The 20,822-nt window shown below is 40.8% G+C and overlaps 1 protein-coding gene across 2 annotated transcripts; it reads right to left on the bottom strand.

Moving 5' to 3' along the window:
- Nucleotides 1–3: 3 nt before the first annotated feature.
- On the bottom strand, nucleotides 4–20,617 carry LMLN (leishmanolysin like peptidase). 2 transcript variants are annotated; one of them, XM_035129622.2, is made up of 17 exons: nucleotides 20,423–20,617; nucleotides 17,135–17,232; nucleotides 16,715–16,745; nucleotides 16,024–16,106; nucleotides 15,661–15,778; nucleotides 13,484–13,659; nucleotides 12,820–12,925; nucleotides 12,483–12,577; nucleotides 12,050–12,167; nucleotides 10,656–10,763; nucleotides 9,774–9,850; nucleotides 8,874–8,984; nucleotides 8,587–8,719; nucleotides 7,896–8,055; nucleotides 7,538–7,668; nucleotides 6,930–7,143; nucleotides 4–6,577 (listed from the first exon to the last, which is right to left on the bottom strand). In XM_035129622.2, the coding sequence occupies exons 1-17, from the start codon at nucleotides 20,579–20,581 to the stop codon at nucleotides 6,477–6,479; spliced, it is 2,019 nt and encodes a 672-aa protein (XP_034985513.1). In that variant the 5' UTR covers nucleotides 20,582–20,617; the 3' UTR covers nucleotides 4–6,476. The 2 variants fall into 2 exon arrangements, with proteins under 2 accessions (XP_034985513.1, XP_034985522.1); XM_035129631.2 differs by lacking the exon at nucleotides 6,930–7,143.
- Nucleotides 20,618–20,822: the final 205 nt, after the last annotated feature.

Genomic DNA, 20,822 nt, shown 5'->3' on the forward strand with positions numbered 1-20,822 from the left:
AGAAAGTGAAGTCAATTAGATACAACATCTCAGTATAAACTTCAGACGCCAGGGAAGTGGAGGATATTACATAGGGCTCGTAAGCTGAAAATGAGGATGTCATTTCAAAGTCACTCACGAGAATTCAGACATGGAACGGGAGTGTGTGTTTCTGATACCTAAAGCACCCTTGAGGTACACTTGTTGAGCCTTTTGTTAAAGACCTCCAGTGAAAGATTTAAGAACCTCCTGAGGCAGTGTCTTTGATTTCTGAACCTTCCTTTCCCCTGAGTGACACATTAATGTTTCAACTTGGATCTACTGAAGCAGAAAGCCTTAGCCAAAAAAAGCCTGTGAAATTGAATGGGGTAGCACTTGGCAGGGAGCTCACTGTCAAGCCAAAATGCTCCAGGTATTATACGTTTTGCCAGTCTCCTCCTTGGTGCCTCCCTTCAATGGCTCCACATCTTTTCCCATTCTTGTTGGCCTCCTTAGGATTCCTCTCTCCACCCCCCGCCATATTCCAGCAGGGATGGGGGAGATCTGTCCCACCAGTTCCACTTCCTCTGCCCTGTTCTTCAAATCCTACTTCACCTCTGTCCACCCTCATCTTAGATTTCTCTTTCTCAGTCCACTGATGGCTCTCAGCTCTTCTTTTAGCTACATACCCCACAAAGCTATGCCATCAGTGACAAGCAGCTTTCCCTCACAGTCCTGAGGGAAAATGTAGTTATGTGGAGCTTAAACACACAAGAAAGCTAAGTCCCACAAGGCAATTTAATACCTTTTGTTTACAATTCCCACGAGGTATCCCAAAGTGATATCAAAACAAAGTAGAACAGTACTGAAAAGTTTAAAATAATGGCATGCTTATCACTCAACTGAATAATTCCGTTTTTTTTTCAGAGCAGCTGCAGTGTATTCTACATTTCTCGCTACAGAACTCAATTTCTTTCTAGAAAGTGTGCGTTTTCTGTGAACAAAAAGGACCAAAGGGTGTTTTTTTTAAGACAAGGTTCTTTAATTTGACGCTAATGCTCAAAGTGTTTATGCTAAAAGAATCTTCCGCATATTTTAAAAATAATAAAATCAATTGCACATTTAAACGCCACATACATAATCCAGCCTGAAGTCCACTCATGACAAGAAGTGGAAAAGAATAGTTCTGCATAAATAGTATGTTGTATCAATCGGCAAAGTACAATTTACATGTAAAAATCTATGTTGACATTTTGTACTATGGAGTGACAGATTGCACATATATACGGAGTCTTAACTGTATTACTGCTCTCAGTCATGATCCTGGTTCTCAAGAGATGTGCATCCGCAGACCGTTCTCTACTGCTCATCCACAGCTTATGCTGGATTTTAAACTACCAAGTTATAAACTGTATAACATTCATATAAATTAATTCAGATAAGCGTAGTGTCTGCTTTGGCCCACATATGCAGAGATAGGTAAGATTCCCACCCCCCATTCCCCAAACAATCTATACCTTATTCAAGACACACACAATAAAACAATAAAATAAAATGTACGGTAAGTATGCTCTCATAAAACCCTCCCACGAGTTCAAGTTGGGAACCTAAAATAGAAAACAGCTCACTGGCATGGAGAAACTTGTCTAGCTAAAATTAATATTTCAAGTAGGTTTATTTGGAGCATATCTGTACAATAACTGGGACCTAACACAATGAAAATATTTAAAATGAGCAGCTTTAACATTCATTTCCTTCCTCATAACCAAGATATGCAGCATTATATGGTATCAAGTAAAACATAGGTCATGTTTCCTTATGACATTTCATCAAAAAACATCTTTCCTTGTTTAGAATGACTTGTAGGCTAGTGAATGCCAACATGGTGAGGAGTCTTGTCAGGCTAGATACAGTAATGCACCTATTGTTCGTGTGCTTGCCAAGAAGAAGAATGGTGGCAGTGTTATTTTGTACAGTTGTACCTTGGAAGTCGAATGCAATCCATTCCGGAAATCTGTTCGACTTCCAAAATGTTCGGAAATGAAAGCGTGGCTTCTGATTGGCTGCAGGAAGCTCCTGCACAGAGCCGTCTTAAGCCTATCCGGTGCCGTGGTTCAAAGATCCCTCCCCCCTTTCTCAGAGTTGCTGACCTTTTTACAGCGCTGCTGGCAGCTTTGCGGGGCTGGAGGAGGCGGGCAGAGGCTGGAGGGCGGCTCCTCCGAGGGCGAAGAGGTGGAGGCTCTGGGCACGGTGCTGCTTCAGCGCAGCGGGCGAAGGCGCCGCTCCCAGCCTCCACCTCTTCCCTGGTGCCCATGCCGCGGTGGCCATGGCAGCAGGAAGCTCCAGGCGCGGTGCTGCTTCGGCGTGGCAGACAAGGGCAGTGAGCTGATGCTGGGAGGTGCGGTGTCCAGCCTCCGCCTCTTCCCAGGCGCCCTCCAGAACTCTGTGTGAACTTGGTGCCCTGCGCCACTTGCCTCTATGGGCAAAACGCCCCTGCTCCTGCAGCCAATTGGAAGCTGCGGAAGCCCCATCAGACCTTCAGATTCCAAAGAACATTCACAAACAAGAACACTCACTTCCAGGGTTGTGGCGTTCGGGAGCCAAAACGTCTGAGTACCAAGGTGTTCAGGATCCAAGGTACGACTGTATTTAGAAAGAACGTGGGTATTTAACTGGAAACAACAGGTTTCTGTTGTGAGCCACCCTGTAATCTTCAGAGGAAGGGAGGTGTACAAATTTAATTAATGATAGTGATAGTTGAAATGTAAATACAGTTTAACTCGAACTGCATCTACTGATTTCTGTCCTGAGTCAGGGATGTGCTCTTATATTCTGTATTTTGAAATAAGTCTATGGCTTCCTACTGTTACTTTTGTTCTCTTTAAAAAACAAACAAACACCACCCTGACCCATTTTTGATGAAACACTCAATCTCATTCTAATAAACTTGAAACCTCAATGCATCCCCAAAGAACAAAATGTACCTGAAACAGAGAGGCAGTTTTATGAAATTATTTGTTCCAGTGTGGGAAACATTATTCTACTGCAGAATCTAATCTGAGGCGAGAAGCAGTTAATACATTTTATGAATGCCTCAAGCATAGCATCAACTCCCAATGATCCTCTCATGATCAGCTACTCTCTTGCATCTTGGGGTTGCTAACATGACACACATGCATACACGTGTACATGTAGAGATGGAAGTTCCCCTCTGTTGAAATTAACCTTGAAGAACCCTCTATTGTAGCCAATGATGGGGCTCCCTGCCCCCAGCTTTATTCTACTATGGGAAATTATTTGGAGAGGGAAGGATTATCCTTTTTCCTCCCAGGCGTGATGCTCCCTAGCAAAAAAATCCCACTCCCAACAGAAGGCTTTTCTTCCTGCAGACTGCAATTGCAAAGGAAGGTTAGTGCCATTTTGGCATGTAGGTGATATATAAAGAGATAGCTCTTGTTTCTCCAGCTGCCCTCTCCAGGAAGGTTGGTTGCTTGTTCTCCCTGCCACAATGCTTGGGTGAGGCAGGGCAGCAAACATGCTTTTTGCCAAGCCTAATTTCAGGAGGAGGAAGGGCAAGTGTGCTGCCCACAACAGCTTCTCTGTTGGCAAATGTGCCCAAGGACTTGGTGACTCCTGCTCAGAAAAATGTCCAGAAGCAGTTGATCTCAACGATGGTGACAGCAGTGGTAGTAGCAGAACTTGCTTCCTGCACATGAGATTGTTCTGCAACAGTAAAATGTGTTTTAGATGTGTTGACCTTTGCTAATCAACCAGAATTTGTCTAACTCATAGAGGAGAATAGCCTACTTATATTTTAACTGAGGAGCATTTCTTTAAACACAGTAATCAATACCAGTCACATCGGTTAGGGCTGTGGATTATAAGTTGCTACCATGTTCTCAGATATAACTAGAATCTCATATTAAAACTGTATTTTGCTTTCGCAAGATGCATAAAAGCAACTAATAGCTGCATGCAAAGGTGCTGGAAGGTAACACAGGCAAATGCTCTCTTAAGTTCTGGGCTAATATATTTACAAACTTGCAACTTTTAAGGGGACCTTAAGATATTTCTCCATTTCATTACATTCTCAGATGGACAAATGCCTAGCAGAAGAAAAAAACATTTCTCAAACAGGACAATGTTCTATTTTTACGACACAAATTCATTAACATTGGTAAAAATGCCTATACACAAAGTTAGCCAAAAAGTTAATACAGTGCAATTGTTTTGCTTCAAGACAATGAGAAAAATGTTCAAGTATATAAAAGCATCCTTACTAGATGCTATTTAAGTTCTATTATTATTGCACAGATAAGAATTAATCTTTACTCCATGTTCCATGGAACCATTTCCTATGAGTTGAGCTATAGATCTATTTAGAGAATTTTCATTCCTATTCAAATTGGACATATTTAAAGCATTTCTTAACCCTAATATTTTATTGCTATTTCCATGCCCCACCTGCTTATTTAAGGCTAATGTCATGTGTAATATAAATAGTATATTTATAGTAAAGGTAAAGTGACCCCTGACCGTTAGGTCCAGTCGCGGACAACTCTGGGGTTGCGGTGCTCATCTCTATTGGCCGAGGGAGCTGGCGTACAGCTTCTGGGTCATGTGGCCAGCATGACTAAGCCGCTACTGGTGAACCAGAGCAGTGCACGGAAACGCCGTTTACCTTCCCGCTGGAGCGGTACCTGTTTATCTACTTGCACTTTGATGTGCTTTCGAACTGCTAGGTTGGCAGGAGCATATTTATAGTAGTGTACACATATTCACATCATTGGAGGAAATAATCCCCTCTCAAATGCTTCAGTCAGCTTTCTCATGCTTCACGTAGGAAGCAGTTTACTGACAAGCTGTATTCACACAAACCCTCTTTGTAAAAATAAGGTTTATTTTAAGAAAAGAAATCTAGCAGGCACTATTAGAGCAGGGGTGGCCAACCTTTAGCCCTCCAGCTGTATTTGGACCCTTGACCAAGCTGGAGAGGATGGGAGTTATGGTCCAACATCTGGTTAGCCACTCCCAATGTACTTTCTGCAAAGAGACTGCATTTCTTGTTAGTGGAAGAGTTCACCTGATTCCACTCGAGTTTCTGATCTCACTATGCTGATCAGCCTGCTACCACTGCACACTTTGAGAGGACTGGAAGATTTAGGTAAACATTTGCTTCTCCTAATGCAGCATTGCTTTCAATGGATCAGAATGATCAGCAGGACCAGATGTGACCCCCTCCAGTCCCAAGACAAAAGCAATTTGTGCCAGTTGCAAGAAAGGAAAGTTATCAGAACTATGATCCCTGAGGGTTTTTCAGTCTCACGGGAACAGATTCTTCATCTACAAGTTGCTCACTGACTTTTACCAATTTCTTAGTGGCACAAGCAGCATACTTTTTTTTAAAAAAAGTTTACAAGTCTTCATGTACCCAACGTAATTGAACTCAGCAATTCTTTCACCCAAGAACCAGAATAGGGTCCCTGATAATAGAAACCCACATTTTGGCCCCAAAGGTGTCAGTATGGAATCTGTAAGTATCACAGTTTGGTGCTGTATACCAGCATTTGAAGAAGGCCAATGCAATGAAATGAACATTCATGAATGAGGGCTACTCCTTTTTTCAAATTACCTTGTAAGAAACGGAACACGAGTAACCAACCCAAAACAAGTTTACTTAGGAAGGTTCAATCCTAAACATGCTTGCTAGGAGGCAAATCTTCCTAGCAAGTATGCTTAGGACTGAAGGCTTAAGTCCATCAAAATTACAGCATAATAGTTTAGTAGTTGGTCTTCAACAAGTTAAGGGGACATTAAATATTTTCATTATTTATAATAATAATAATAATTTATACCCCAGCCACTCAGGGCGGCTTCCAACAAAAACATTAAAATACACTAATTTCTTAAAGATTAAAAGCTTCCCTAAATATTTAGAATATCAAAAGTGCATGATGTGCAGCTATTGAAAAGTTCCTCCATATTCTGAGCAGCAGATACTTCAGAGAATATCTTCAAATCACCAGAGTGTACAAAGCATCCTAAAGCTGTACTGAAAGGCTAACTCTTTGGATCCATCTGCAAGAATCCATAAAGCCACACTAGGCTCAAGTTATTAGCAATGATGGCGACTTATTTTCATGGCTTTTAAATTAAAGGAAACTCTGAGGTATATCTCTAAGGATACCAAAAATTCTGCTACCAGTCTCAGAGAATTCTGCCTAACTAGAGTACTCCAGACCAGTGGCAACATAACACTACTGGCGATTTTGTTCCCCACAATTTGTTACCAATGTAAAAACAAAACTTTAATACTGGCACTTATTGAGATGACGCTGTAAACTTCGCCTTCCTCGGGCTAGAGGTTGTTTCTCCAGCATCTTCTGGCCAGTGATCAGCCGGCCTTCTTGCCACAAGGCAGGTGGAGATGTGTTTGCTCTTCTGGATAGCTGCCTTTGAGAAGAACTCAAATGGAGTGTCCTCTAGACGTAGTCTATGGGATAACCTGGGAGCCCAGTTTAACTCCATGCACAAAGAAGAAATCCAGCCAGTAGCGGAAGCAAGTTCGCCATCAATAGCCATAGGGTTACTACCAGGCTAGGGGAACAGGAACACAAATCTAAAATAAATTTTAAAATGGTATTAGCATAGTTTAAGTACTTCTGCAGATGCTGTTCAAAATAGTCCTTGACAAATAGGAATAGAGGCAGATGCTCTTTGAGAGTCTAAACATTAATTCATCATTTTTCCAAACTAAAGAAAGAGAAGGAGGGGGAAAGTGTTTTCCAAAGCCTAATTGAATTGTCTGTTTTGGTCCTGCTCTCCTCCTCTAAAACCACTGTAGTGTAAAACAAGTGAACTAGTTCTCCTGTTTGTAGCATTTTCAGAATTGTATTCCTAGCAAAGAACATGACAGCAAAAAAACCCAAGAACTCTCTATTTCTCTTAATGACTTTTGAAGGATTGCTTACCAATAGATGTAACTCTTGTTAAATTAGCAACTGGAGGAGGATCCTGCTCAGGTGGGCAGAAATCGCAGAAGTCTGAACACGCTGGGCAAATTAGGTTCCCAATATGTACCCATCCATTCATCTGAATATTCACTGTTAGGATTTGACCTGAGCGACTGCACAAATATGACTCATCCTTGACCCAAACTGTCAGCCCATGGGGAGAACAAGAAACCTAAGAAATAAAGTTGGACTAGCTAGATTATTGCAAGCATTTATTTAATTTTAAAACCAAGTCTTTTAAGAGACATGTTGCTTGTAGTCGAGCTGTCAAAAGGAAAGGCTAGAACTATTTGTGTGTACCTTCACTTGTTTGCATGCAGATTTGGAAGACGACAGATTGTTGGTAAGGCCGGGTAAGAGGGTATCTGCTCACTTTAGAGACATACTGTTGGCATAAAACTAAGGGACATGAGGTAGGGAGATATTTGGACTTCCACATGACTATCTGGTCTAATACAATTAGATACAAATATAGAAACATGTAATGACTAGTTAAGAGGAATAATGATTTCTAAACAACACATCTTTACAAAATGCAACCTTAAATTAAGAGCTCCTGCAGTTACCTGGTAACAGCCACTGCCCCAGTCAGGGTAACTGAGTTTCTTTCTGCATTGTTCCATAACAAAAGCCGACTTCTGAATGAGACACACAGAATTTGGTCCATATTTTTCTGCACCATAGTTTTTGAAAGGATCTAAAAAACCAGGAAAGCACTGTTAACACATACTGTGGACTGCTAACCAGCTTCAGACTGTGATTTCAGATCCTAGTTTCTGAGCCTGAAACAAACCAGGGTAGACTCAGATACAGATGCAACATGACAACCATGGAGTAGCTAAAGAAGCCATGGGTTTCCTTTACATTGGAACCCAAAATTTCTGAAAGATATTAAAGGAGAAACTAAACACAAAACCAACTGACCTGGTTGATTTTCGAGTATTCTACAGTCTGAACTTCGTTGAAATTCACCACTTAAGTGCCAGCTGAATTCCTGACTGAACGGACAGAAGTCAGCAATTTCAACAGACCCACCATAATAAGGCAAATCTTCTGATGGTACTCCATAGAGACGGTCAAAATACTGCAAAAGATGAAGGTAGAAGAAGCACAGTCATATCATCACCACCACCATCACCTGGTAGTAATAGCAAACTTTTACAACAACGGCAGAAGCCTACATTCCATACATTATATTCATGTTAAAGAGAACCAAAGCACAAAGCTATAGTTGCTACTGCCATTAATAATTTTTATTTTAGGACCAACAGTATTGCTAGGTACTGCACATACAAGTCTGCTAAGCATGACAAATGCATTCTCTTTTGACTGGGTGTTGTCTGAACCCTAAACTACTGTTAATCTTAACTTTGGTGAGTGGAAACAAGACAGCTGCTTAAACTATTATTTAAAGTTGACTTGTTTCAACAAACTACAGTTTGTATGTGATCCAACAACAAATCAAGCTGAATCTAAAATGGAAGCAAAAGCTTCCAAATTCCTTCTTGTGGTTGCACTGGAAGAGAAGGAGGAAGTGCCCAGCCCCTCTGCTTGTTCTCATGTCTGAATGAGACTGGTGGTTCATAGAATTCACATAGAGTCACATCCTTTATACCTGATATTCCTGAGGCAGCTGTTGAGGGAATTTCTGTAAATTGCACACTGCCACTGCTCTTTGGTCCTGTCTACAGGTTAGCTGCAATGGATTAGTCCGCAGAGTGTCACAATATGGATCCACCAATTCTTTCCTGTGAATAAAGTTGAAAACCACAATAAGGGAACTGTTAAAATCTTTCTATACAACACTTAACAAAAAATCAGTACTAATCAGACAAACATTAATAGGCTATTGCAATGCCAGTGGCATCACAGAACATGTAATCTAAAGAAACATATTCTTACCTTCTCCTCTTGTGATCAATCCAAAACTTACAGCTTTTCATCACAAAGTCACAGCCTTTATCTCGGCCCCAATCAAGTTTTTCTGCCATGTTGTAATTGGCTTTATACCAGCTGTAAACATATGTTGAAACAGAAATGCTACGGTATTATTGCACTTCTGAACAGTCAGCAAAAAGTTATTTCAAAGCTCTTGCATTTGTTAATCAAACTACCTGATATGAACCATTTCCTAATGCAGGCAGGGCAAGAAAAGGCAAATGCATTTCTACAAACAGGCACACGTATTGTCGCCTCCAAGATTGCCGCTCCTCTTTTGGCTTAAGAAGCGAAGCCAAAAAATGGAATTGCTCTTCTCTTTTAATGAAGGAATAAACAATGAAGGGGGGATTTCAACAGCTAGTGCTAATGCCACTCTAGGTAATTCAAATCTGACTAGTTATTGCCAGCCTTTTCCATCCCCCATTATCCTCTTTCAACTGGAGGGAAATGCTCGAGAATTATGATTAGTTCAGGAGTATCCTTAATTTGACTAAACAATTTCACATTGCACTAGTAGATAAATGCAAAATGAACAGAGAAATTTTGATTTCAATTTCATGTTAGAATTTAAGTTATCCAACTCAAGGTATAGGCTTTTCATGTGCATTAAAAATAGCCGAGTGGCAGATGCAAATCCAGAACGGAAATATTAATCTTAAGACAAAACCTCACATGAAACCCCAATATTTACAAGAACAAGGAGTGGCAACAATATTGACAAAATGATTTGCATAGAAAGGTTGCATTGTTTCCAAAGCCTAAAATTCAAACACCACCTACTACATAAGTTTCTTAACTATATATTTAAGATCTGTCCAAACAAGGCATATTTATGAGAAAACCAAAACTATACATTCTTACCCAGTGTCTTCCATTAATGCCAAAGTGATGCGGGAGAAGACCCTGTTCTGAGTGTGCGATCCAGTCATAGCTTCATTCTGAAAGTAACCACCAAAAATAACTGCAAGCTTCGTGACAGAACAGGAACTCATTCCTTGATTTGGAGTGGGGAAAGAAATGGTCTGAAGTGATTTACATGCAAGTGCTATTCCTGGGCCAATTCGGATAAAGTCTGGGATAAAGTCCACTTAGGAGATTGGATGGTAGAGGATTCAATAGGTGTTTAAAGCCAGTGAAGACAGCACCTCTGGGGTTTATAAAGGTGTGGTTTCCAAAGGGTAGGCACTGCCACACTAGGCGTCTAATTCCCACACAGTATGGGACAGGCTTCCTGATGAGCTGATATGTGCAGGAGGCCCTCTCATCACTGTATAAGTTGACTACAGACTGAGGAGTTGCATGTACAGTAGTCTGAAACACTGGGGGGGGGGCTACCCTAAATTGCTTCTCTGATCCTGCTCATTTAAAATAAATAAAAATGGCAGAGTGGAAAGGTAAAGACAAATGAAGACAAAGGTAATAATTACAATTATATATTCTTTATAATGTATGGTATTCTTTCACAAAGCAAGCTGTACTGCTCCTCTTTTAAAAACTGCTTTATATAATCCCGTTTTATCTAGATTTGCAGTGACTGTCCCATTAACAAATTGTAAGGGAAAGATTAAATAGAAGTCTGAGGATGGGGGAAGGAATATTTCCAGTGATATATCCTACTTTAGACTTTAATCAATCTGTCGTTCTGGAGACAAAAGTATCCGATATCACAAAAACCTACATTTCAGTTTATGATCACCTCGCAAAAAACCCAATAGCCACTGTATCATCATTAGCTGTACTGACCTCCAACAATCTCTTTTCCCAATGATTGAGCTCTGTACCCATGCCACCTTGATTTTCAAGTTCCATCCCCTCTAGAAATTGACATCCAAAGTGTTTTCGGGCCTCCTCCTTCAAAAAGATGCATCAGAAGACCACTGTCAAAATAATTAGCAATACTCTTCCATGAGAATCAAAACTACCCCCCCCCCCAATATTTTAAGTTCCCAGGAGGGGCTTCTTTCATCTTGCACAGATTTCCAATGAAAAGGGTCCCCCAATTCTTCTTCCTATATGCACTGAAATGTAAGGCTGCTATCACAATGTGGTTCACATGATTGCCAATAGTCAGCCATGAAAACACCATGGACAGCAGAACAGGCAGACGAGCAAGCAGTGTGGGTGGCAGGTGCCCCAGGCAAGATGTTTGGGAAGAGAGGCGCTTCATAGAGTGATTTGCCCAGCAGCTCTCTGAAGTGCTTCCCCTATTAAATACAGCTGCAGCAAATGTTAACGGAGGGAGGAGGCAATTCAGAGAGTGGCTTTGGGCAAAAACAAGCCCCTCCTTTAAAGCTTGGGGTGAGGGGAAGGGTGAGGTGTAAAGGGAGGAGGGGTTACATATACATGGGGAAGGGAGGATTGTCAAAGGGGTTGGTGGGTAGGCGAGGTTAGTGAATGGAGTGAGCCGGAGATGGAAGCTGCTAGTAAGAAATACTGTTTAAAGTTCATGAAGCTGAGAATAAACTAAAAAAATAGTTTAAAAATTAATTCACCTATATGAAAAGCATAACATGTTCTGATCTCAAAAAACCCATAATTTAAAGTCTTCAGAATGATTCTTTTAATGGAATCACTTGGAGGATAAAAAGCATATCTAACAGGTAACTATCCAAGCCACAATGTGATCAGGCTTTTGCCCAACTTCCTTCCTCTTTAGTAGGCTGAAGGAATACAAGCAGCAACCCAGTCAGCTGAAGTTTTGTGTCTGTGCTGTGGCTTCATGCCACTCAGGTTCTATGGCAGCATGATGGCAACTTCCATGCAGTTTGAGATATTTCCTTTAGGTCTCTCATTTCTCTGTTGAAACATGGACTGATATCTTTGGCACACCTGCAATATCCCGAACCAACCCCACTCCCATGTCTGTGGGTGGCCTTGTTCTGGTGCTCTAGTAGCTGGAAAAGGGGCAGCCACTTTACTATTACAAGGAGTGATCATTATTCTAATGAGAACTATTCCTTTTGACATGCATTATTTTACCAGTAAGCAGCTTGCCAGGGATACTGGGAGTAAGCTATTCCTATAATTTTCAAAGTGTTAGACAAACCTCCTAAAGAAGGCAAGGCAAATTGTGTAGATGTCTGTATCTGAGGAAGTTAGTTAGATTTAGTCTGATAAAAAGTGAAAATGATACTTACAACTACTTTAGGAGTTATCAGAAGGAAAACATTGTGAAGCAGTTTCTTATTGCCCCGTACATCCCATAACCGCACTGCGCTATTTACTACTTTATTGCTCCACTGATATACACCAAGGCTGTAAGAAAGGCAGACTGAATTAACTGGACTGGTAAGCAGGATCAATTCTAAATATGATCAACAGGCTGACATTAGCAAATGTTAAATCCATTTCAAAAAAATATTATTAAACCTGATAACTGTGAAGCTCATGACAGCTGGCTGTCTATAAAAGAGGACATGGAAGAAAAATCAGCCAAGGAAACAAACTGACTGAGTCACAACCTATTAAAATGTTGACAAAATAATTATTTCACAACTATGCCACATCACTTCCTTCAACAAAACTACATACGGTAGGTTTGTAAAGTCCAACATAGATTTAAATATATACCTTTCATTAAAGGGTGGCAATCCATTTGCATTTCGGGCAGTCAAAGGCTTTCCATCATCATCACGATAAAATGCAAACAGCCCAGCAGAAAAACCCTTTAAAGCAATGCAAAGTCATGTATATTATTTACCTTCAACATAAGAAAGCATGCTTTGCCTAGAAGTTAACAAACCTCAAAACAACAAAAAAGTTTTCTGAAAGTAAAATAAACATACAGTGTAGGCAAAGTTCACATCTATGTCTTTAGAAGAGAAACAAAAATCAAACAATTTTTTGCATGGTGCAACACAAAGATGTTGCTAGTATTTTAAATGAACGCAAAAATAACATATCTTACCAGTGCATGAATGATTTCATGTTTCACTGTAGACAACATGCCAACAAATTCTTGTGGTTGGGTTGAAATCATATTCGGGCAAAGATTAGCATACCCTGCAATTGGCCTGGGAAATAATGAAAAATATCTATTTCTATAGAATAAAAAATTTCACTGTCTTAGGAACATACTAAGTTTAATAAATGAATAGAAACAATGTGCACTCAACAACAACAAAAAATCTAAATTTAGAATGCTAAAGCACGTAAGCAATTGTCGTTTCACCATTTACACAATCGGCAGCAGAGTGAAACATATTTTCACTCAATCCCCATCTGACCATAAATTAAATAGATTTTGATAATGGTATTGCTAGTAAAATCTCTTAACAAAGAGAAGTTGGATTTCTCTGCAAACAATAGAGATGAAGAGTGCAACATCTACTTTAGTAGGCAATTCTTCTAATTTCATGATTCAGGCTACAAACACAGACATCTACTGCTCAAAAAGAACTTAAATGGATAATTCTAGTTCCATTCCATTAAGAATTCCATTAAGAATTAGCCATTAATTTGAGCAGCGCAGTTAATCTAGTAAACTGGTCAGTTAAAGCCACCTTTGGAAGTCATTATACCAGTACACTTATAAATTAAAGTTACCGGTAATTTGGAGGAAAAAATGTTACCTGTCCGTATCAGCTTCCAGTTGACAGTATGCTGCATATGCAATAATATTTTCTTGGCCACACCTTTCAGTAGTCAGAGCACTAACATATAGCACGAAGTCAGCATCTCGAACCCCTTCTTGGTCTCTTACACCAACAAGTCCACAATTCAGCATTTCATTACATACCCTACATTGCTAAGACATTAAATTTAGAGGAAACGAGTTTCAAACAGACATAATTTAACAACTGTCTTCAGTCTAACAGAATAAATTTGGTAGCCAACTGCTCAGAGTTGAGGCACTGAAATCAATGGCCATGACTAATTTATAGAATCATAGAATTGTAGATTTTGAAGGGACCACAAGAGCCATCTAATCCAACCCCCTGCAAAGCAGGATTATTTTGCCCAACATGGGGCTCAAACCCACAACCCTAAGATTAAGAGTCTCATGCTCTACCAACTGAGCTAGCCAGCCATTTAATAGGTCTGCTCTGAGCATGACTTAGATTCAACCCATCCTCCTCCTTTCTATTTTTCTTTATCTGACTGAAGAAAGATATTAAGACAATGATTTGCCACACTTATACTGATTTTGTTATACTGTTCACAGCCAATATTCAAAGGGTATAGGTGTACCTGATTATTTTTTAAAATAGCTTTTGAAAGCTATACCCTCCAGAATCCACAAGTGCTTTTAAGAGTCCAAAGTTCAGAAAATGGCAAGATGTGTTAGGACCAAATGATATTGAAACAGGGAATGACATTAATGAATGCTTAATCTTTTCTTTTGGAAAGCTCTCATGCCTACTACACTGACTTCCAATCCAGAGACATCATTCAGATTGTGAAAGTGAGGTGTGTGTTGTGTGTGTGTGTTTAGCATCTGAAGATGCTGTAGTACAGGCATCCCCAAACTTCGGCCCTCCAGGTGTTTTAGACTACAATTCCCATCATCCCTGACCACTGGTCCTGTTAGCTAGGGATCATGGGAGTTGTAGGCCAAAACATATGGAGGGTCGCAGTTTGGGGATGCCTGCCGTAGTACATTATATTGTGACATCTTATTATCATTACACATATGATAGATTGTACAAAGCACATCGTCTGCTATGGTCTACATGCACTGTGGTTAGCCTTAATATCTGGTGCCAGAGAATTTACACTGGGTGAGATATATGATCACTCTTGCTCTGTTCAAGGTTTTTAAAAAGGCAGCTTTCAGCTGGTTTATTCAGCTGTTTTGTTAACTCAAGGAAAACTAAGGAAGTAAACACTGAAAAGTGTAATACAGAGACTGTCCAAAACTTATTTTATTTAATGAAATTGAAAAAAACACCATTCTAGTCTATTTAAAAACAAGACATTAAAACTGAAAACAATTTTTAAAAGTAGCCAAGGTCCATCAACATAATATACTTTTGAATATTACTGAACCCCAAATTTCTCGGCACTCAAGTTGAAAATTCAATCCTCTCACCAATCTGTTGGAACTCAGCTCCTAGTCCTCTCATCCCTGTTGATTCCCAACATTATTTGCTCTTCTTAACTTCACTTCGCTTGATGCCACTTATTGATTTGCCTTGATACCAGTTAAGTACCAAAGGAAATGGAATCTTCTCATTGTGATACTATAACAGGATTTAAGATTAAACCCTTGCAAGTGATGACTGGTACAGTTGACTCACAACTTCTGTTTAGAAATTTGCTACTTATAAGAGTTACTATGTTTTTTCCGGCCAGGGATGTTAACTGTGGATATATAGCGCAACCATTCTCATAAGATATGTGCTAAGAATTAAGACATTTTTATTTGTCCAGGAATTTGGATATGAAGTGTTATTTGCGCTGCAGAGCTTTATTGCTGCTGTTCATTGCATTTTCATTTGTTGGGTTTAGGAGTGGTTTTATTATGATTATAGTATTATATAATTGTTTTTGTAAGCTGCCCTATGCTCCATTTTGGACAAAGGGTAGGATATAGATCAATCAGATCAAATCAAATAAAAGCAAACCTTGCTCAAAGGAACGTGTCCCAGTTGTTCCTTTAAAGTCCTGCCCTTACCTGCCCCTCATGTATGATATCAGGTGCAGGGCAGGTAGGCATGGCTTATTAAAAATGAAGGATGCCCGGAAGGCCATCTTCGAACCATGAACTGGAAGTTCCCCACACCTGGGCTGCCGAGGACTGAATTACCTGCAGGTGTTCCTCAGGAACTGTGACTGGACCACACTTCGTATATTCTGCACAGGCTTTTCGGCAGTATCGGTGAGGGTCATCTTTCTTCCTTAAATATTCATTTGTTACACACTGTCTTCAAACAAATCAGAATTACAGATTTAGTTATCAAGAAAATGGATGTATAGAATAAACCCACATAACAGAGAAGCTAGGTATACCAATGTAACCAATTTAATTTACTTATCAGAATGGAATTACTCTTAGTGGGTTTTTTGGGGTGGGGTGGGGGGAACAATACTGATCTACAGGCAGAATATAATCTTAAATGCAGATTTCTGTTGACACTTATTATTAAACAACACTAAACCATGTACATACCTGCTTAATAGGATGGTACCAGTAGGTTTCCGTACTTGGAATGTCTTCTCTAAATTGGAAATAGCTTGCGGGAAAAGCTTATTCTAAATGTACAGAAAAGAAAAGTCTCTTTACACCAAAAAGAGAGAGAGTTGAAACTAGATTCTAAAGAATGAAATCCCAAGTCTCACTTACTAAGTATATTTTCACAGCTTTGAACTGAATGAGATAAGCATAAAGAAGTGCTGATTTTATTGTATTATCAGACAATACTCATGTATCCTGAACTTTAACAAAATCTGTAGCAAAGTGACACAAATTAAGATTTATTTGTAGCATACTTCAGAACTTGGTTCATACACGAACCCTGGCTAGTGCTAAAACCACACTTATCATTTCTGTAGTTCTTAATGCTGCTTTTGGTTAAAGTTGCCAAGGTAAGGGAAAGTGGAAATTGCACCAGAGAGGAAGGAGGAGGGAGAAAAGTCAGTTTGCTCCTGATCACATAGCCACGGTTATGAGAACACACAATGTTAGGTCTGCGCAAATGTCAAAAGCAGTTTCAGATATGGAGCAGGAAAGCTGTTTAGAAAAGTTAGAATACCACTTACAAGCACGGATCATGCAGACCAGTGGATTGGCGCAATTAAACTAGAACTCCATTCAGCAATAGGTATGACTGACATACATACAAGAAGGAAGAGTCACATACCTTTATAAGGTGCTTTTTTCCAGGTGGCAATCTATGAAGAAAGAAAACAAGGGAAGGGAATTGTTTATTTTCTATTTGTATGAAATACTATCATCCACCAATCCCTTTCCACCTATAAAACCAGTTACACCAGACTCAGTCCTGCAACATAAATCTGTCCCCCTTAGCTATGTATTCCCTATTGCCTTGCCTACTTGTTTGGTGAGAAAAGTAGAAGGGGGACAGGTCTTCCTAGCTATCAGCTAATTCTCCAGTATAGGTAAGATGTCCTCAGGTTGGACATGAGATCTTCCTAGTGTTTGAATGCAGGAACTAAAAACTGAAGACATCTCCACATGTGCGTAGAAATACTTCTCAGGCAGGACCAACAGCCCCTTCCCACTCAGAATAAGAATTTTAGAAGGCTGCCATTATACTTACTCCTCAATACTTTTGTCATATACTGTCTTAATTCTTAGTTGTTCATCCACATTTCTCTTTATAACACGATTTTCCTTAAGATAAACTTTATAGATAACCTAAATAAAGAATAAATAGATTTGACTCAACAAATAACATGTATACCCCCCCCAAAAAAAATAAAGGAAGAAATGGATGCATCAATCATATTTATTTACTAGTTTCCTTTGCACACACCCCTTTACTATAAAGTTCCAGGGTTATAACAATAAAAAACAGTAATAGAAATTACATGGCTGTAATTATTTTGCTTGATGCTGAGAAAGCATTTCACAAAATATATTGCTGGGTTCTTTTTGTTGCTTTGGAAAAGTATGGGTTCCCTCAAGAGCTTATTATTTCATTTGATTAAGAGAGAGGAACAAGTCAAAGCTGCCCTCTTTTTTTGATATTCAATTTGTGTCTAAAGGTAAAGTTAAAGGGACCCCTGAGCATTAGGTCCAGTCGCAGACAACTCTGGGGTTGCGGCGCTCATCTCGCTTTACTGGCCAAGGGAGCCAGCGTACAGCTTCTGGGTCATGTGGCCAGCATGACTAAGATGCTTCTGGTGAACCAGAGCAGTGCACAGAAACGCCGTTTACCTTCCCGCTGGAGCGGTACCTATTTACCGGTATCTACTTGCACTTTGACATGCTTTCGAACTGCTAGGTTGGCAGGAGCTGGGACTGAGCAACGGGAGCTCACCCCGTCGCGGGGATTCAAACCGCCAACCTTCTGATCGGCCCTAGGCTCTGTGGTTTAGACCACAGTGCCACCCACGTCCCTTAGTTTGTGTCTAGAACTGGTGATTTGTGCAATTAGGCAGAAAATACAAATTCATGGCTTTGTACATGGGCAAGTAGAATTTAAAAATGGCTACATATAGAGATAATTTTTATTATTAGGTCTGAATAATCTATATAATAATTAATAAAAATATTACGGTAATTTTGGTGTCATTTCTGGCTAGTTGTTAATCAGTCAAAATCCAAAATAATGCCAGTAGGCACTATAAATCTATGTACTGTAGTTTATGTGCTAATTAGCAATTTTGTTTGTGCCAAGGTTGTAACATATTAAAGCTCAACTCCTGAGGAGGAGGATGTGGCTTCCCCCTTCTCCACTTTGGGGTGTGTGTATGCGTCCTTGGGGCGGTGTGGTTAGGTTGCTTGTCACTGTTGCATATTGCTGTGCCCCTGTAGCCATTTTTCCTTGGCATATGTGGCTGCCAGCTGCAAGTGTGGGGTTGTAATCACTCTGTTTGGGAGTGCCAGTGTGTTTCTTTACAGTTTCATGCTGGGCCATGCTTTCAGTGCATATGTGTTGATGATTGGTCATGAACAAGTAGAGCAGGTTGTGTATGCCTGGTGGAAGCTGGCAGGCTTGGCTGGTGCCGGCAGGGTTATTATAGATGCCATGGGTGTCTGTGTCATCTGACATGTAGGCCACAGCCTCTCTGGTGGGGGGGGGCAGTTGGATGAAGAGGTTTTTTACACCAGTGTTTCTCAACCAGTGTGCCTCCAGATGTTTTGGAACTACAACTCCCATCATCCCTAGCTAGCAAGACCAGTGGTCAGGAATGATGGGACTTGTAGTCCCAAAACATCTGGAGGCACACTGGTTGAGAAATACTGTTTTACACCACCAACAGATCACTGGTGGGCGGCCACAAAACATGGCAGAGTCTTGAAGTTGTTCCAGTGTTTTTCCCCCCAAACTTTACTGAAAACTTTTAGAACTATTACCAAACAACCTGTTGTCTTCATGTCTGCATGTACAGATGTTAAAAGTCTTGTATGGAGCCATCTACATGGCATCAAAGCAGACATGAAAAATATTTTCCTTTACAGATTAAGCTCACATCCACAGGCTATACGTCTATCTAAAACAGAACTTTCCAAACTTTTCATGTTGGTGACACACTTTTCAGACATGCATCATTTCATGAAACAGTAATTCAGTTTTGCATCATTTCGCGAAACAGTAATACAGTTTTACTAGCGAACCAGAGGCCCCAGAGGCAGCCGACACACTAACGTGTGGTGACACAAAGGCTGCTGTGACTGAGACGGAAAAGAGATTCCTGTACAGTACCGTTAATAAACAATATAAATTCAGACCATATGTAGTCAAACCCATTTTTTTTTGTTATTCCTCTTATCACCCTCCAATGGTGAGCTGAGCATTACATAAGTGCTATATTCCACACACATTGGGTCCAATATTCTATGGTGGGAGGGAGTGTGCCCCCCCCAATTGGAAGCAACTATTTGTCTTGTTGCTAGGAGTCTTACAGCTTAAACTTCTCTGTTAGGCCATAATCCTATGCACCCTTAAGTAGGAGCCAAGTCCGATTGAATAAACTAAAATAAAATCACATAAACAGGACAAGATTTTCTATTAAATCCATTACCACTGAAAATATCAAGCATTTTTACAAACCAAATTTTCTGGTAGAGAAAAGTAATGACCATGGGATCTTAATGGGTGGGCAATAACAAAATAAATGATACGATTATTTCCATTTTTAACTTGTGCTATGGGGTGTATTTTATGGGTTTTTTAAGTGCATCATTATTTTAGCCGTCAAGAGAATCCTGTGTGCCATAAATGGTGGCAATTGTACTGAGAAGAATTAAAGAACAGAGCGTAGCCGCTTCCTGCATAAAGAAAACTAAGCCTAGCTTCTAATCTCAGCATTTTGTCACTCGGATCACCTTGGCTTTCTACAATAAAGCAGCAGAATAGGCCGAGTCACCCAAAACAACGGGAAAACGAAGTACCTACCACGCGAGGTAAATGCCAAAACTGTAGAGATATTTCCCTGCCTTTAGTCTAACATAATGACAAAAAATATCGCAGCGCCACAGATTAAAGCTACGGTATTTTCCAAAAGCGTTTCGCGATCCTCCCTAGAAAAAAATAAGTTGCTGGGATGCGCGGAAGAGACAACCGGCACCAACCAACAGGTTACTGCATCGGCATTCCCAAACGAAGGATCCCAAGGAAGTGGAGGAGCGGAGAGTTATAAATCAGATTTTATAAACCGGTCCCCACCATCCTCACTTGCATTCAAAGCAGGAACTTTTACGAGCACAAATGCGGAAAACAGGCAAAACAGGCGGCCAACAAAGCTGCAAACGCAGCAACCGGCGGAAAGATCCGCGGAAGCCGAAGGCGAGTCCTAACCATCACTGCAATCCGCAGGTCGAGGCGGAGATCCCGCGTCGCCCTCTTACCCCCCACCCCGCTTCCAAAGACCTGCCTCACCTCCCTGGCGCTGGGGATGCGGTGGTGACACACAGGAGCAGCAGCAGAAGAAGCTGGGCCGCAGCCAAGGAGAAGCAGCACCGCGAGGGCGGCGGGGAAAGCGGAGAGCGGCCGGGGAGAAGCTTGCAGAGCCCGCCGCCTCTTCCCTCCGGCTGCCATCTTGACAGCGGCCTTCGCTACCGCCGCCTCTCCACGGGCAAGGTCGGTTCCCCCTTCCCCACGAACCAGTAAGAGAGCGCGGGGCTGAGAGCAGCGCGGTCCTATTGGTCGCACCTCTTTACGGGGCGGGGCGACGGCCCCAAGAGATGAAAGGATGAAGGGCGGGGGGGAGTCCGTGACGTCACGCTCATTACTGCAACTCAGCCAATTAAGGAGGAGGAGGAGGGAAAAAACCCTGCCG

The sequence above is a fragment of the Zootoca vivipara genome, chromosome 1 (assembly GCF_963506605.1).
Source record: "Zootoca vivipara chromosome 1, rZooViv1.1, whole genome shotgun sequence".
Classification (NCBI taxonomy): domain Eukaryota; kingdom Metazoa; phylum Chordata; class Lepidosauria; order Squamata; family Lacertidae; genus Zootoca; species Zootoca vivipara.